General features: G+C 30.8%; 3 protein-coding genes and 1 long non-coding RNA gene across 4 annotated transcripts in view; 2 read left to right on the top strand and 2 right to left on the bottom strand.

Annotated features, from left to right (window-relative positions):
- LOC149888523 (uncharacterized) overlaps positions 1-18,509 on the top strand; it is a 212,626-nt gene that overhangs the window by 26,119 nt on the left and 167,998 nt on the right. The gene's annotated exons all lie outside the window — the stretch shown is intronic.
- On the bottom strand, positions 2,318-4,602 carry LOC149888535 (uncharacterized). Its single transcript, XM_090086665.1, has one exon. It carries the CDS (start codon positions 3,052-3,054, stop codon positions 2,653-2,655), a length of 402 nt encoding a protein of 133 aa, XP_089942791.1. The 5' UTR covers positions 3,055-4,602; the 3' UTR covers positions 2,318-2,652.
- LOC149888534 (uncharacterized) lies at positions 5,109-6,504 on the bottom strand. Its single transcript, XR_016452286.1, has 3 exons — positions 6,487-6,504; positions 5,955-6,186; positions 5,109-5,217 (listed from the first exon to the last, which is right to left on the bottom strand). It is a non-coding gene; the product is annotated as an uncharacterized LOC149888534 (long non-coding RNA).
- Positions 13,343-15,403, top strand: LOC145188850 (tripeptidyl-peptidase 1-like). Its single transcript, XM_090088174.1, has one exon. It carries the CDS (start codon positions 13,353-13,355, stop codon positions 15,114-15,116), a length of 1,764 nt encoding a protein of 587 aa, XP_089944300.1. The 5' UTR covers positions 13,343-13,352; the 3' UTR covers positions 15,117-15,403.

Here is an 18,509-nt window from a genome sequence, read left to right as displayed (position 1 = left end):
GAGGTTTTGTGACAAGCTCAAGAGCCACAAAACATTTGAAACATTTTAAAGTTTTTTTAAAACCGATTGAAGAAGTTTGAGAATTTTTTCTTTTATTTTCTAAGTAATTGAATGTGATAATTTTCAGTAGAGACCAATTTTTTTAAATAAAGGTTGGAAAATAATAAAATAAATCGAAAAAGTTCAAGAATTTAATTTTTTTTTTTTTTTTCCAGCAAACAACCATCACTACAAAGGGAGATTAATGCATGTCAAGATACCTCAAATACCTGAAAAACACAGAGTTGACCCTCTCTTATGGTGGAAAGCCAACAAGGCACACCTACCTCTGCTTAGAGATATTGCTAGGAAGTGGTCCTGTGTTCCAGCAGCATCAAGCAGCAGTGAAAGGCTGTTCTCACAAAGTGGCAAATCTTAACTTCCAAAAGGCGGAATTTGGATCCTATAACATCCCAAAAATTTTCTCTAATAAAAGTTAATTATGAGCTGGTGGAGAAAAAAATGAAAGTCAAACTGCTGACAGTTGAAGAAAGAGAAAGAGTAGATAGAGAAATTGCAGAACAGGAAGAACAAGAAAAAGAAGCAATCCCAAAATAACCTGTGGCAGCATCTACACCCAAGTCTGCAAAAAAAAAGGAAACTTTCCGGTCAAGGAACTTAGAAAGAACCCATGCAAGGGATAATGAAGGCTCAGATTTAGAATTTATTAGAGTTATTCGCAACGATATATTAAGAATAAACTAGATGTCTAACTGCCGTAAATCGGTATAAGAAAAAGTGAAGGAAAAATCGGCCATTATGGGGGGCAAAATCTTTACGCTATTTATCAAAACAAAACAAATACGAAGCTTTTTATTTGTTAAATTTGCCCCCCATAATGGCCGATTTTTCCTTCAAAAAATACGCGGAAGTTAGACATCTAGTTATTTTTAATATATCATTGGTTATTCGGAGGAAAATAACTTATAAAAAAAAAAAGAAATGATTTCAAAAATATTGCTTTTTTTCGGATTTTAATAATTTTTTTCTTGAACACAACCTTCTTCTCTTTAAAAATTAGAGAAATTTTTGAAAAAGTTGGAACAAACTTTTTTCAAATCGAAGTTTCAAGCTATCAAAAAATCTAATCGAAATCGAAAACTTGAAATAAAAATTTTGTTCAGTGTCGTATCGAACTGTTACATGACAACATACATGTTACATGGCAAGTAAAGGCTATGTGAATATCATTCACGTCGGCGGCATTAAGTTTTCTGGGAAAACTTAATGCCGCCGACGGCATTAAGTTTTCTGGGAAAACGGCATTTGTTGTTTTATTGTTTTCAATCAAATGATTGAAATACTTATCTTGACATACTAAAATCTTGTTTAACCATATCCTTAAAAATTCATTTTCTACACTCTCGTTTGAATTAATTCACAGGCTAGAAAAATTCCTCAATAAAATTTTTGATAAGATTACACATTTGAAACAATTGCCTTGGTTGTACAGCAACAAAAGTTAATTTCTTCATTAGTCCCAACTCTCATTACGGAGTGGAGGTTTGATTTTTTCTTCGTCAACTAATGAGTCTTTAACTATTTTTGCTACATCTACATTCATATTGCCACTTGAATATGGTGTCACTATTTTACAATGCTCTTGTTAACATTTTCTGATTCTTATTTGTGTCCTATTTATTTTTTACTTCATACCCACCCAGACAGCAAGGATATAATGGTCCCGCACTGGTCCTGTGTAGGCTGCCGTCTTGGACCAGCTGCGGCTGCCAACGTTGGCGAAGCTCCGTTTTGCTCTAAGGATTTTTCATGGACCAGCCGTGGCTTGCCAGTGATGGCAAAACAGCGGCTAGCCAGTGATAGCAAAACAATGGCTAGCCACTATAGGAAGAGAACTGGCAGAAAAATGGCTAATCATTCTACAGTTATAGAAATTCTGTATTGAAATTTCTGTTCGTGACAATAGTCACGAACAGAAATAACAATATAGAAATTTAATGCTTTTAATTATTCTAATAGTTGACATTCTCACTGGGTTAAAATTATACTTTACTTTTAGCATCAGTTTAAACTTATCTTTTTGAAAAATAAATTTTAAACTATATATATATATATATATATATATATATATATATATATATATATATATATATATATATATATATATATATATATATATATATATATATATATATATATATATATATATATATATATATATATATATATATATATATATATATAATTACTAGTAACTAATAGCTAAACAAAAAAACAGTTTTTAAAAAGTTATTAATAATCTAAAGAAAAAAAATTCTTTTTCAGTTCCAATTATATTTTAAATAAAACAATATTCAGAATGGCACATAAAATCAAAATTGCTTAAACTGGATTTCAATAACTAACTCTTCATATATTGCTATTAAAATACTAAACTTATTAAAACAAATTTATGGGTAGTTGAAAAAATTCTCAACACTATCAAAATTGCTGCACACCAGATAAATTTGACCACAACAACTTTTAATAATATTTTTAACTAGAACTATAGAGCCAGTTTTTATTTTAAAACAATTGTGAAACTTTAATACAAAATTTGTTTGTATAAAGCTCTTTGTTTTAAGTCTGCAAATTTATATTTTCACTATTGCACTAAGGTCCATCAAAAAGTGTGCTATTATTTTGACTATTGATTAACTCTGCAAGATGTTGTTCTGATAGCCTTCTTTTAACTTGTTGCAAAATCAAGTGTGGTATTCTTACAAGTTTCTTAAGATTTGATAAATAATTTTCAAAAGGAAAGGCTGAAACATTGTCTAGTGGACCATATTGTTTCGCATCTTGTGCTAAATGCACTAGTCCATGCATGTTATAAGTTACAACTTCAGGCCCAAATAAACTTGAAGAGTGTTCCACATAAAGTAAAAGTAAACTATGTGCATAATCAACATATTTGTGACACAATGAATGACTAAGAAGAATAGTCATTCTAACACAAAAAAGCATAAAATTGTTGTACAAAGCATCAGGTAATGTATCTCGAAAGCAAACCATACCAGTATACAATAGCAGTTGTTGAAATTCTGTAACTTTTCAGCGTTCAAAATCAGAAAATGCTCTTGGCTTTCGAGCAGATTCTGAACATATATTTGTTTTTAAATGAAGCAACTTTTCTGATAAATCTAATGCTGCACGTGGACCGAGACTTGTTTTCAAAGGACCTTTAATTAACAAATACACAAATTTGCGCATAATACCCAGGCATGACAAATGCATATAATCACCTGGGACTTGTGATATCAAACCAATAGAGGTTTGAGCTAGAGGGCTCACATAAATGTGATGCTTACGATCTGACATATTAGCAAATGATGCATCTGTTCTTAATGTTGCAACAGTTTCAGGAAAAGTTACTCTTCCATTAACACCATACTGCTCATATTTATCGCCATGATATGCATTATGCCATGATATGCATTATGACCTTTAGTGCATTTTACAAATGCTCTTGGTGGGGTGTCACAAATAATTGTAGAAATTCTAAATGAATAATTTTGACTGTTAATTGTGATACCATTTTTGTGCAGTTCATTAACTTCTAAAACAAAGTCAGATAAGAAAGCTGTAATGTTTTTAGGTTTGCAATTGTTACAGTACAGTGCAATAACAAATGGTTTTTTATTACATTGCAATACTTCATCAAACTTTTCCACTAAACCAAGAATTGGCCATATCTGCATGCTTGAACTTTTAAAGAGGTGAGCCATCAAAATTGACTTGAATTGTTACAGTCTTATCTGTAAAACATTCTGTACTTTCAGATAAAAGTCCATTTTTTATGCCTAAATAAGAATAGGAATTTTCAAAAACTTCAACCTTTAATTGTTCAGTTCTTAATATAGAATTGGGACTTTTTAGTAAGCCAGGAAATGGTTTGTGCAATATAATCCATAAATCACCCAAAGCTGCATGTGTAACTTTGTGCCTAGTTGCCCAACTAGTCAAATCATTAACTAGGACATTTATAACATTTAATGTCTATGGATAAAATTGATTCTGAACTAGTTAATTTTTCATCATTGATTTTCCAAATTTCATCAGAGCTGTTGACACAATCATGAAAAACTGAATTTAAAGAAAAAAAGATGTGTCAATAGGTTCATAACTCTCCGGAGTAGCATCAAACTTTGAGTTATTGCAGTTCATCATTAAAGGCAATGAATTATCTTCCAAAACAAAACTACTAGCTTCAGCGATTTCATCGAAAATAGTTGAAACATTTTTTTGAATCTTCCTTCGTTTAGTCCAGTAGCTCATTTTTAACCTAACAATACAATAAAAAACTTGTTTCGTTTCACAAAATAATTAATTGCAATAATTTTTCTTAAAAAAATTTTTAAAAACAAAAATTCTGTTTAATAAATTATAATCTCCTAAAGACTTTAAAGTAATGAAGTAAAGGAAAACAGCCTGGGGTCACTACTATAAAACTCATTCCGATCGGAATTCACGACCATTTCATCTGAAACCCGCTGAAATGAGCGGATTGTTACTATAAACATATTTTTTCGGAATTTCCGCTAATTTCAGCGTAAAAACCCAATTAAAATTTACGCGATCTTTGTGTAGCGGAAATCGTAAATCCGATAATTTGAGCTAGCTTTTTTTTTAAACAGTTTCTTGTTTTGAAAACAAAAACAGAAATCAAACTCAATCTCTAACGTTTTTCATTGACAAAATTAGAATAATAAGTTCCACATTTCATTTTTCACTGTCCACCTCGACAACAGATAATCAACAGTGGGTAAGAAATTTAAAATATGAATTTGGGCACGAACAAATTTCTTACTTTTTTCAGACCAAACTCTATTTTCATATGAATTTCTCCACAAATATCAAATACCAAGTTAATCATTAAATATTATTTGCAAAAATAGAGACTATTAAGGTTAGTGTCACTAATAATGAAAGAAACTGCTTTGCCAATTACAAATACTTTTATCTAGATTTCTTAATATTGCAGTAGAACACACTGAATTTGAATATAAAAACTCAGAATTTAATTCTAGAATAGTTGTACTATATTCTATAGAACTATTTAAGTCTAATGTCAAAAACAATCTCATCCAGTGGTATTAGCTTTTGACTCCCCATACTACTTTTGTTAGAATCTGTCACCTTCTTTGTAGTCACTTGTTTGATGTTGTCCCAGAAGTCCTACATAGTTAAATAATACATTTTAAGTTTGTAACATTTTACAACATTGATTACATCCTATACTATGATATTGCATTGTTGCAGTATTTTGCACCGTCTAGGAACCATATACACCTTGGGCAATAGGTCACTTTTACTATATTAAAATATTGTCAGGTAACTAAAACTGATGCCTGGCAATTTTTATTTTAGTAAAAATGACACAAATTTTCCAACTTACAAAATGTCTAAATGGCATCTAGGGGTCAACATAGACAGGTGATACTAAAGCAATACTTTTTATAAAGTAAGATTATCAAGGATATGATAACCACTGACTTTCTCTCTCCTACAAAACTTACACTAAATGATTAAAAAGAGAACTAAACTTTTCATGAGACAACAAATAAATTTGTTCGATTGGTCAGAGCAAGCTTGATTATTACTTTAATTTTTCCTAAAAAAAAATTTAAATAAATGGAATCGAATTGTTCAATTTTAGTTTGCTAGAACAACTTTTAGGATGTTTTTTGATGCTTTTTAAAGGTATTTATTGTTATTTATAGAGTAGTAGAAGTGGCGAAGGCTTCCTTTTAAGGGTTTATAATAGGTTGCATTCAGGACTAATACATTTTGTCTGGTCAAAATGGATCCTGCTTCTAACAAACCAAACTAACATCTAATGTGAATAAAACTTGGTAATCTAATTTTAAACTAGGTTTAGAATACTTTGGGAAATGTAAGAAATTATTACATGCCTTAGGTAGTAGATGTTTGGAATGGGGAGTCCATTTGCAACTGCTTTAGAATAGATAGCCTCAGATGCCCAGGTTTTTTTCAAGATTGGTAACCTTTGGTGTTTTTGAGCCATCTGTGACTTTTCACCAAATCTTCTCATTAAAACATCTTTGAATTGTTTAATCCAGTCTGCCAAATTTTTGTGACAAACTCAATGACACTCAAGCTATGTAGGCGTCTTTTTTCTGTCCCCTTGGATAAAAAACATTAAAGCACATTAAATATAATGAACTAAGTGTAAGAATAGTATTATGTATAGGGTCAACACAAACAGGCAACAATAACAAAGAATAACTTTGATGTAATGTGATGAAAGTTATTTAACATGACATAATAATTTCACTACTTTAAAATTACTGCTTAATTGTGGCTGTGTGTCTGTCTTTGTTATGCCTTAGAAAAAATTTTTTTTTTTATTGGAAGTTCTATGACATATAATTATTGCCTTTGTGGTATGTCTATAACATAGGAAAATTACAGTGAAAAAATTACTTATAACTATTTAATGGTTTTAATCGTTTAATAAAACATTGATTAGCTGGCCTTGTAAATTGATAAAGAACGTCTTAAAACTCCTAAAACATATGAACGTAGGACTGTGGTAGTTGCACAGAAAGATTTATAATTTATAACAGATAACACAGCCACAATTAAACAGTAATTTTAAAGTAGTGAAATTATTATGTCATGTTAAATAATTTTCGGATAGGACAAACTAGGACATTCTACTCCGGAGTAAAATGTCCGACCGGACAACTTACTCCGCGGACAGTTTTCTCCGTCACATATCTCGCCTGCAAATACTTTTTAACAAATAAAGAATTTTAACGTCTCATTTGTATGAAACGTTAAAAACAAGATGGTTGCGAGAACTAAGGTTTTCAGAATTACACTTAGGTAAATTCAAATTGGTTCGGCAATGGTCGGCCGATGAGTAGGTACAAACGGCGGTGCAGAGCGGATCAGCGGGGCGGATCATTTAAACGGTACAAACGGCGGGGCGGATCATTTAAACGTTACTAAAGCGAGTTATATTTCATTAAAAAAAAACGATTCAGATATAGTTTAAATTCACTAACGATATAATATTTAGAAGGAATTTGCATATTACAATTTAATTAAACGATAAAAAAAAGTATATAAGTTTATAATATTTTATAAATTTTATGAACTCAAAAAACAACGTGATCCGCTAATTTGTATCAAGTGATCCGCCAATTTATATCAAGTGATCCGCCTAATATTTTGATTATTTGAATCAAACTCCTTCAATTTTAACGATTGTTTTACAAAAAGTGATCCGCCAAACTTTATGAAGTGATACGCCTAATATTATTATTATTACAAACAAAATTAATATGCTTATTTCATACATAGTTTTATATGAGGTAGTAATTGAAATATTTAACTTATTTAGGTTAGTTTTACTTGTGTCTTAAGTAATTTTCTTTTCTAATAATAACAATTTTATAACAACATTGTCTATATTTATGCATTCAATAGCTGCTGATTGGAGGAATTACATTTGGTAAATGTCATTGGCATAGAAATGATTCCCATAAATGTTTAATAAATTGTTTTTTATTTCGTATTTTATATTTGGTATTTTGTATTTTCGCATTAGATTTTTTAAATACTTTTGGAATTTTCAGTATATACATGTACACTACAATGTAGTCATGCATTTAAGTTAAAGGTTGTAATTTATAACTTTTAAGGTTGTAATTTATTGATACTTGTATTATATTCATTAAATTATTTTGTCAATGGTCACTCTCCTCATTTTTGGAATGCACTATAACTATATGTGTACATATATGTATGTATATGCAATAAAATGCACATTAACCTATTGTTAAAATAAACAGTTTCATTAATTTTTTTTTTAATTTTAGTTTTCAGGGTCTTCATTGACATTCAATCGATGTTCATCTGTTAGACGGATTCTTGCCAAAGTGAGTCAAGGAACACTTCATTGCACTGGTTAGTAGTAATATGCTTAGAATTTATACTTTCAGTTATTTTAAGTAATATTTGTAAATTTTTATTTTTATTTTACTAGAAATTTTAAGAATGAAATTTCTAAGAGATCCTGATTTTTACAGCTGTTAAAAAGTAAAAAAACTGTAATATGCATATTGTTATTCTATATGAATATAGAATAACAATATGCACATTACAGTTTTTTTATTTTTATAACATAAATGTGGAAAATCGATGCTCAAATCGGTGATTCCGTCACGATGGAATTCATGAACTGGTTATTTCAGTGGAAAACTTGAAGAAAAAAAAGATTTTATTGGGTAAGAAGAAATCTTTATTTTTATTTAATATATATATATATATATATATATATATATATATATATATATATATATATATATATATATATATATATATATATATATATATATATATATATATATATATATATATATATATATAGTTATAATTAAATAAATATAATTTTGGAAAATTAGGCAAAAACTAATGAAATGAAATGCAACTGCACTGACAAATTGAAATGTCCAATGAACAACCGTTGCCTTTCCAACAACATCGTTTATCAGGCCACCGTATATTCGAACAATCCGGAATGTAAAGAAAAAGTGTATATAGGACTTAGCGAAACATCTTTCAAAGCTCGGTATGCTAACCACTTAAAATCCTTTAATACAGTTAGGTACAAGAACGATACAGAGCTATCAAAGGAGGTATGGAAATTAAAAGAAAAAAACTTCACACCTTTTATCAGATGGAAAATTATTAAAAAATGCAAACCATACAACCCAGCATCAAGAGTTTGTAACCTTTGTTTGAACGAGAAGTTTCAAATTTTGATGTACAAAGGAGATAACCTACTTAATACAAGGAGTTAAATGGTCTCGAAGTACAGGCACAAGAATAAGTTCCTTATTTCCTCATTTGATACCGGAGATTGATCCTGGTTCACTTTACGTTTACGTCACATTATACTTTTAAGATTTTGTTTCCATGGAGTCATTAGAACTCACGCCACCGTAATTATAAATGTAATTTTAACGTTTAATTTTGTAATATATGTCTGATGATTGCCGTTAGGCATGAAACTTAAAGTTCCATAATAAAAGTTTTTTCTTTATCGTTTTTAATTATAATTATAAATCGCTCTGTTTTGAAATTTATATATAATCAAAATAAATTTCCTAAACATCGAGCACTTTTCAACGAACAAGAGCATTGTATTATTTTAATACAACACTACATCAAACGATATATATATGTGTTAGGGTGTCCCGTTTTCAGGGTCACATTTTGTTTTGACTGCTCCTAGCATTTTTCTGCTGCGTATATGTGAGAAAATGAGATCTGTAAAGTTTTAGAGCTCCAAATTTATTTTTGTGACTACACAAGCCATATTAAGTTTCAAAAATCATGATTTTTGGGTGAAAACAGCCTATTTTTACAGTGCTTGTGTAGTCACAGTTTGAAAGATACAAGCTAATCTTATGTTGAACCATGTACTATTAACCCTCATTAGTTAGAAAAAAATTAGGAGCAGTTTGAATAAAAAAGTTAATTAGGTTTGAAGTGAGTTCAATTTACCCATTTTTATGCGGTTTGACGCGGTTGACAAAATCAAACAAAATGCTGATCTAAAATCCTATGATCAAAGATAACACCCTTCTCTGTTGTGGATTTTCTCATGATTTTAAGCTCATTTGTGAGGAAAATTGTCAGTGTTTGGTTAAAAAGGTCACTTCTATTTATGAAAAAGCTGGAATTCCAACATCCAGAGTGGACAAAGTACAGAAGAAAATGAGTGAATTACTGATTTCTCTTCAAAAAAGGCAAAACACTAAAGAATAATTTTCAAAGACAATATTTTGCCTGTTCTTTTTGATGTTATGCCCAGTGATGTGATACAAATATTAGAGAAAGATAACAAAAGATCTCAGTTAGACAAGGCAGAAGATATCATTTTCATAAATGATCAAAGAAATTGCAGGAAAATGTACATTAGGAAGAAAGATAAAAGGTAAATTTATTCTGCTCAAAGATCTCAACAGGCAAGAGTAAGAATGTCTGAAGCAGATCATAACCAGAGTTATCAGTCTGAGCTGCAGATTTCATTTTCAAGTGAAACAGAAGTATCTGCAGAGATAACAGACACCTCTAATTCTATAGACTTGAGTAAAGATGAGATAGATCCACAACCATCTACATCTGCTGGCATAGTAGGAGATACTGTCATTGTTTCGAAGCTTAAACATGTAAGCATCAGAGCTCAATCCAATATTTTAAAGCAGCTGGCTGATACAAGTGGACTTTCCAATAAAGATATATCAAAATCCAATATACACAGAATTTGTAGAAAGGTCATACAGGAAACAGTGGAGGAAGCCAGGGAAGCTTTAAAAGCAAAGGCTGGATCAAACATGATTCTTCATTATGATGGTAAGCTAGTCAAAGAGTATACTGATGGAAAGAAACACAAAAGAGAGCGCTTAGCATTGAGTGTAACTTGTGATTGAAAACATTTTTTGCTTGGAGTACCTCCTGTCACTGATTCTACTGAGCTTGTCATACTGAGAAGATTATTGAGATTTTAGAAGAAAACTCACTCAAAGAAGACATTAAAGGTCTAGTATTTGACACCACTGCGTCAAATACAGCTAAAGAAAAAGGAGTAAATTCCAGGTTATATCTTGGAAGAACTGTTATGCATCTTGCTTGCAGACATCATGTCTATGAGTGTCATATTAAGAATGTTGCAAAGCTCTTCAGGACAACCTCAGGTCCAGATAATCAACTCTTCAAGAAACTTTTGGATGAGTTTTCTCTTATTCAGATTGAACAAAATAAACTTTGCAAATTCAAATATGGAGTAAATCAACAACTTGACAATGCTGCTAGAGTATCCCTAGTAATCATCGCAAAGTTGTTGGATGAAGACAAATTACCCTGAGGTAATTATTGGGAGCTAGCGGAAATTGTTCAATTCTATTTATCCCCAGAGATTTATCAACTAACAGTTCAACAACTTGGAGCAATTTATCATCAAGGTTTATGGCACAGGCTATATATTTCATGAAGCTGCAAATTCTGAGCCAAATGACAGATATCGTTTCCACAGCTTCTACAAAAATAGAAGTTGAGGCCCTTTCTGAGTTTGTAGCATTGAATTATGCAAAGTGGTTCTTAACCTCGTCTCAGACTGTAATTTCTTCAAGACATGACATAGAAGCAATCTGGGAGATGAAGTCATACATGAAGAGCAGACCTAATGTTGCAGCCGAATTTCTCGATAGCATTTCAAACCATACATGGTATCTTCATCCAACTTTGATCCCATTTAGTTTACTAGATCCTGGAGTGTCAAATGAGGAAAATACTCAAGCTGCTGAAAGAATCCTAATGATAAATGATTCAAAGGAAAAGGATCCTCTGTCATTTATGTATAAGAAGGTTAATGTTTCAGGTTTCATTGAAAAAGAAGGAGAGAGCCCCAGATTGTCTGAGTTAGTTGATTCAGAATCCATTTTGATATTTAACATCTTAAAAATGGATAGCCAGTAGCTTAAATGGATTATGATTCACCTAGGTGTGACACAGATTGTCTGGCTACACAAAGTTCAAGGATTTTATTTCCAAGATTTCTGTAACTAATGATGCTGCAGAGAGGAATGTTAAGCTTATACAGGGCTTTGTTGATGAAGAGCTGAGGCAAGATTTTCTCCTAGACGTGGACCAGAAAAAAAAGGCTGGAAGACCCTAAGGGGTGGTGGAAAGAAAAGAAAATGTTAATATGTTGTAGAATTAGTGGTTAAATTAAATCTAGTATAATATATAGATAGAATTAAACATTTAATTTGTACTTTTTAACCAATTTTGGATTTTTGTTGGTCTAATTATGTGTGAAAAGGGTTCGGAGATCGATTTAGACCCAATTCATTATGATTAGGTCAGTATTTTGTTTGATTTTGTCAACCGCGTCAAACCGCATGAAAATGGGTAAATTGAACTCACTTCAAACCTAATTAACTTTTTTATTCAAACTGCTACTAATTTTTTTCTAACTAATGAGGGTTAATAGTACATGGTTCAACATAAGATTAGCCTGTATCTTTCAAACTGTGACTACACAAGCACTGTAAAAATAGGCTGTTTTCACCCAAAAATCATGATTTTTGAAACTTAATATGGCATGTGTAGTCACAAAAATAAATTTGGAGCTCTAAAACTTTACAGATCTCATTTTCTCGCATATACGCAGCAGAAAAATGCTAGGAGCAGTCAAAACAAAATGTGACCCTGAAAACGAGACACCCTAATATATATATATATATATATATATATATATATATATATATATATATATATATATATATATATATATATATATATATATATATATATATATATATATATATTTGTATGTGTTAAATTTTTATATTTATAATTTTGTCAAGTTAATGTTTGTATTTAGGTGCTGTAAAACTAAATCATTTAAACTCGGGAGCATCAAGCGAAGAGTTTGAGCATTGACTGAAGAGTATTTTCAGCTTTTAGGAGATCGAAATGGTGGACGAAAGGCTTGAGAGGAACGAAAAAACTCGTTGGTTAAATAGCACTATTTCAAACTATCAATAATATCTATTCTATTTAAAATTATTTTTGTCGATTTGAACTGGAATAAATATCAAAAAATATTTACTTTCAAATTTGCTTTTTGTGCGATATCACATTAGAAATGGCTAATAATAGCGCGTTAGTGAATGTATATTGGTTAAAAATAACAGGTCAGTGCTGGCATACGATCACGGACGAATGCTAGAAAATCATCCTGGGCCAGTGCTGGCTAGCGATGCTGGACCATTGGCCGTTTTGACATTGGACCGTCATCAATTGCCGGCATCACGCCGCTGTCGCAAGAGGAACTAGGCCAGCATTGGGCCTCTAACGGGAGGCTGTCTGGGTTAATAACACCCTGAAAAAGAAAAAAAAGTGAATTAGATTATAAACATGTTTTTTGAGTGACCATCCAAAAGCTTTTCTAAAATTTGTCATTAGAGGTTAAGAATTTTTTAGGACAGTTTTTTTTTTCAAAAAATTTCAGTGCCTTAATTTTTAATGTTACGATAGTCAAATTTTCGTCAGTTAAAAAGAGAATATCAAAGTTTTTTTTGATACGATTTCTGAACTTTCCAGTAACCAGTTTTTGCTCTGCATGTTTTTTAGTGACCAAGTGGCGAAGACTAAGTTGCATGGCGAACACTGGGTGTTTTACCCTACATAAAAATCATTTTTTCGAAAAACTAGAAACTCAGTGTAGGAGTGCGAAACGTCAACTATAAATCAATATTTGTTTACATCACATGATTTTATCGGCTGTTTCAAATCTACAGGTACTAAGTATTCGAATTTTAAAAATGTCCTTAGAGATAAATTTTATTATACTCTTGCTTGCTTTTACATCTGTATCTGGTAGCCTTTTTCATGCTCCAGAGAAAGATCAAGACTTGTTCAATTGGCAACACGAAGGCTGGATACAAGGTGACAGAGTTTCTGCAGAAAAAACAATTGAATTAACTTTTGCATTAAAACAAGAGAACGTTAATCAGCTCGAAGAGTTCCTACTTCAAGTCTCAGATCCTGACTCAAAATTGTATGGAAAGTATGTTTCTGCTGATGAACTTACTAGAATGATCCAGCCAAAAGAGGAAACTATTGAAATTGTTTCGTTGTGGCTCAAACAAAATGATGTAAATAATTGTGAGTTAACACTCAATAAAGATTTCATTAGATGTGTTATGAAAAATGAAATCGCAGAAAAGCTCTTACCTGGCTCAATTTTTTACAATTTTAAACATAAAAAATACAGTAAAAATGTTATTCGCTCCATTTCACATTATCAAATTCCATCTTATATTGCTGAAAAAATTGACTTTGTTGGTGGCTTGCATAGATTTCCTGCTGTGAATTTTTTCAAAACAAAATTTGAGGAAAAAAAAAACAGGCTGAATCACCATATTAGCCACTCAGAATTATTTCATATTGGTGTTTACCCTAGTGTTTTAAGAAAGCGTTACAACCTTACTGCTAATGATATTGGATTGCATCCAAACAATTCTCAAGTTGTTGCACAGTTTCTTGAGCAATACTTTAACCCAAATGATTTAAGTGAATTTATGTCTATTTTTGTTGGAAATGATTTTCCACATAAAAATGTTATTGATAAGGTCATTGGACCTGATTCAGGACGTTCAGGTGTTGAAGCCAGTTTAGACACACAATATATAATGGGTTTAGGAGCAAATATAAGTACTTGGTTCTGGAGTACCCCTGGGAGACATGATAATCAGGAACCATTTCTAACATGGCTTGTAGATATATCAAATACTTCACAAGTACCATGGGTACATAGTGTCAGTTATGGAGAGGATGAAAGTACTTTATCTGAAGCTTATATGAAGCGTGTCAATATTGAGTTTATGAAAGCAGGCACAAGGGGATTGACTATTTTATTTGCAAGTGGTGATAATGGAGCAGGTTGTCAGGATAATAAGTTTAGTCCAAATTTTCCAGTCTCCAGTCCTTATGTCACTGGTGTTGGTGGCACTAGTTTTAAAAATCCTTTTGGTTCTGGTGAAGAGAATGCATATGAGATCAGTGGTGGTGGATTTAGTAATTTATTTTTACAACCTTCTTACCAAAGTGACCGAGTTGCAGAGTATCTCAAATCAGATAATGTACCTCCAGAACAGTATTTTAATAAAACTGGAAGGGCTTATCCAGATATTTCTGCATTATCAAATCATTTTTGGATAGTAAACAATCGTATCCCAGTCCCAGGGGTTGCCGGGACATCAGCAGCAACACCAACAGTTGCAGGAATAATCAGTATGCTAAATGAAAAAAGATTACAAAGTAATAAACCTCCAATGGGTTTCCTTAATCCATTTCTTTACAAAAATCCTCAGGCCTTCTTTGATATATTAAAAGGTTGCAATGAAGGTTGTTTAAATTCTAATGACAAAGGCTTTTGTGCTCAAGCTGGTTTTGATCCTGTTACTGGTAATGGAACACCAAATTATCCTGAACTTGTTAAAGCAGCAATGAATGCTGTAACTTCAAAGTAAACTTTTTTTGCTGATGTTAAAACTTTTTGTTTTTCTTCCTGCTAAAATATTTGCTATTTTCTTTTTTGCTTAAAGTGAAGAACAAACTTTGTGTATTAGAAAGTCACTTAGGTTTTAACTTTTGTTTTAGCTTGATTAATTTATTAATTAAAGTCTTTTAGTAAATTTGTTTTTGACTAAAATCAAACTATTTTTGAGCAAATTTAAATTTTTATATACAATAAATTACAAATTATGTGTTAATTATGTATTGGATTTATTAGATTAAATTTTTAAATGATAGAAAATTTCTGAAAGAATCCTATTTGTATCAGACAACTCCAATTCCTCAAAAGTCCTAAAATAAAAAACTAAAATCTAAACATGTGGGTTGGGAAAAAAAACCGTACAGTTTTAACAAATGTTTTGTTTTCTCTAGCGTGAAGTTTTTAAAACGTAACTCTTAATTAAACCAAATTAAATTATCCCAGAATAACAAAGTTATATTATTGGTAATATTTCTCTTTTCTGATCGGCCAAACTATCTTTCAGGTACTTATGAAGTTCAATCAAGACTTTGGGCCTGATTATCCATAGGGCAGATGGGGCATTTGCCTAGGCCCACGAAGATCAGTGGGCCTACGAAAACAAATAATTTACTTTTAATTTATGAAGTAGCAAAAAAAAAAATCATAGTTTTAATTATTTTGATAATATAGCATTTTTTAAAGCCCACAATTCATATAATTTTTTTGTTTTTCTTAATTTGACTAATATGAATTTTTGTACAGATAGATTTGTTAAACTTGATCAATAAAAAAAAAGAACCAGTTTGCCAAGGACCCCAGACAGCCTCCCGTTAGAGGTCCAATGCTGGCCCAGTTCCGCTTGCGACAGCGGCGCGATGCCGGCAATTGATGACGGTCCAATGTCAAAACGGCCAATGGTCCAGCATCGCTAGCCAGCACTGACCCAGGATGATTTTCTAGCATTCGTCCGTGATTGTATGCCAGCACTGACCTGTTACTTTTAACCAATATACATTCACTAACGCGCTATTATTAGCCATTTCTGATGTGATACATATGTAGTAGTTTATCACCTCCCTCCATAGAAAACCTAAAACGAGGTTGCGCTTTCAGATAATAGCTGTTAGAATTGTGCCTAATGCGTCCGTTTCAACGCAATAAACTTTAATAACAACAACTAAAAGGAAAGACAAGGCCAACAATTCTGAAATTAAATTTACTCGCTCATGTTGTGATGTTCCAACTTTATATTTTTAAGAGGTATTTAAAGAAAAACAATAGTGATATAAGTTATATTATAACTTATAATTTTAAATTAACTAGTTATGCATTTTTTTTAGAAATACTTTAGAATTTGTTTTATATGTGGCTAATTTATCACCTCCTCCTAGTAAATTACTTATCTTACTTCTGATTTATCACCTCCCCCTAGTAGAATAGTGTTAGAAAAGTATTGAGCGATAGTGATAAAAATTATACAACCTACTGATGTATTTTTGTTGTAATTTTTTTATAATTTGTTTTATGTGGCTGATTTATCACCTGTAACACTTCATATAATATATATATATATATATATATATATATATATATATATATATATATATATATATATATATTTATATATATATATATAAATTTCTTTTTTTGAAATAATTTTTGCTTTACTTTTAGATAATATATATGTTTAGTTCATTTCATGTTCAGTTATGATGTTTATGAAACGCAATGCAAACACTGATGAATAAAAAAAATAATGGATTTATTATCAAAAAATGATTTTAGAATATTAAAGACTCCATAAAAAACAGTTTGGTTTGTTGTGCACTACCGATAGCTAATGTTTTCTGTTCTCTCAACGAATTCATTTTTCGGAAATTTACGAATGTTACGATGTGTATTATTATATTAGTTATAAAAAACTTAATATGGTTTTACATAGTTTGTATGGTTTTATATACATTATATTATAGAAAAATATTTTCAAAAATCGTTGCATAAAGTTAATTGATATAATTTAAGGAAAATAATTATTATTATATTGTCATGATTGTTGTGCAATTTGTTTCCAATAAATTTGATAGAAAATGTAAAAGTATAGACATTAAAAGATAAATACAAGTGAAAATGAAATCCGTAGGTGTCTTATTTTATACTTGCCTTTATACTCGCCTGACAGATCAGGTTTCGGTTCCAACTTTGTTTGAACTCCTAAGTTTTTTTTTGGCTAAGTTTTCTGACTAAGTAATCCTCAACTTATGGCTCTGGCTCCTAACTTTTTTTCTCCGGCTCATTTAAATATATTTTAAAAATTTTAACTTAACATTTTACATATGAAAACTTCATAAATTTGTAGTTTGTAACGGGTGATGCGGAAGTTATCGGACAAAATAAAAACGTCAATAACTTATTTATAAATAAAAAAACAAACTACTATTATATTTTTTTAAAATAAAGTATTTATCTTTTAATAAAAATATATTATTTTTTATATGAAAAAACACCACCATCTGCAATTGATCTCAATTTTGCTCTGACGCTTTTCATATGCGACTGTAAAAAGTTTAAATCAATTTCTTGTAGTTTTAGTTTAATGCGATCAATCAAAACTTGCTCTGTTGAAGCTTGCCAATCTCCCTTGTAAACCTTCTGTGCCAAATGTCCCCAAAAATATTCAATTGGTCGTGCTTGAGGCACATTTGGGGGATTGGATTCTTTATCAACGTAATAGACATATTGGTCCATCCAATTCAGAGAATCTTTAGAATAATGAGACCTGCTAAATCTGACCAAAATAAATAGTTAAAGTCTCCATGATACTTGTGAATAAATGGAAGAAGTCGTTTTTCTAAACATTCATTAATATAGATTGATGAATTGATCGCTACAGCCTTGGAAGTGTGAAGATTGTACAGCCTTGGAAGTCTTTTTTTCCTCCTCAGTGAACTTCATCTCTTTTATGAAGTATATTCATGAAGATCTGCAATAAAATTTTATATAAATTACCAAAGAAAAAAAACATTCATGAACAATAAGTTGTTTCAAAAAAAAATAATTGAAAAACCAATGTGTGGAAAATTAAAACTACTATCAAAATGTATTAGTAGTCGATAACAAAAATGTCAGCTCTCCAAATAAAAGGTTAAAAAGATGTTTTTAGACAATATCCCAATATATTATGATGGCACTTTGACTAGGGATGTTGCGTAAAAACACCTTTTCTTTTTAAAATCTTATTGCATTATTTATGGAGTTAGAGTGAATATTGAAAGATAAAATTTTATTTGGAAATGATAAAATCACTTTCGCAAGGTTAGTGATTTACTAGGGGAGAGGTAATAAATCAGAAGTAAGATAAATAATTTACTAAGATGAGGTGATAAAT

Source organism: Hydra viridissima, unplaced genomic scaffold, assembly GCF_058129835.1.
Source record: "Hydra viridissima isolate aposymbiotic clone 2 unplaced genomic scaffold, HvirCarnegie_v1 scaffold_5, whole genome shotgun sequence".
NCBI classification, from domain to species: Eukaryota; Metazoa; Cnidaria; class Hydrozoa; order Anthoathecata; family Hydridae; genus Hydra; species Hydra viridissima.
Note: the sequence above shows the minus strand (reverse complement) of the source record. Positions and strands in the feature narration are given on the sequence as shown.

Coding starts and splice junctions, on each gene's coding strand:
- LOC149888535 (XM_090086665.1), bottom strand. CDS start 3,054: ATGGTTTGCTTTCGAGATACATTACCTGATGCTTTGTACAACAATTTT.
- LOC145188850 (XM_090088174.1), top strand. CDS start 13,353: ATGATTTTATCGGCTGTTTCAAATCTACAGGTACTAAGTATTCGAATT.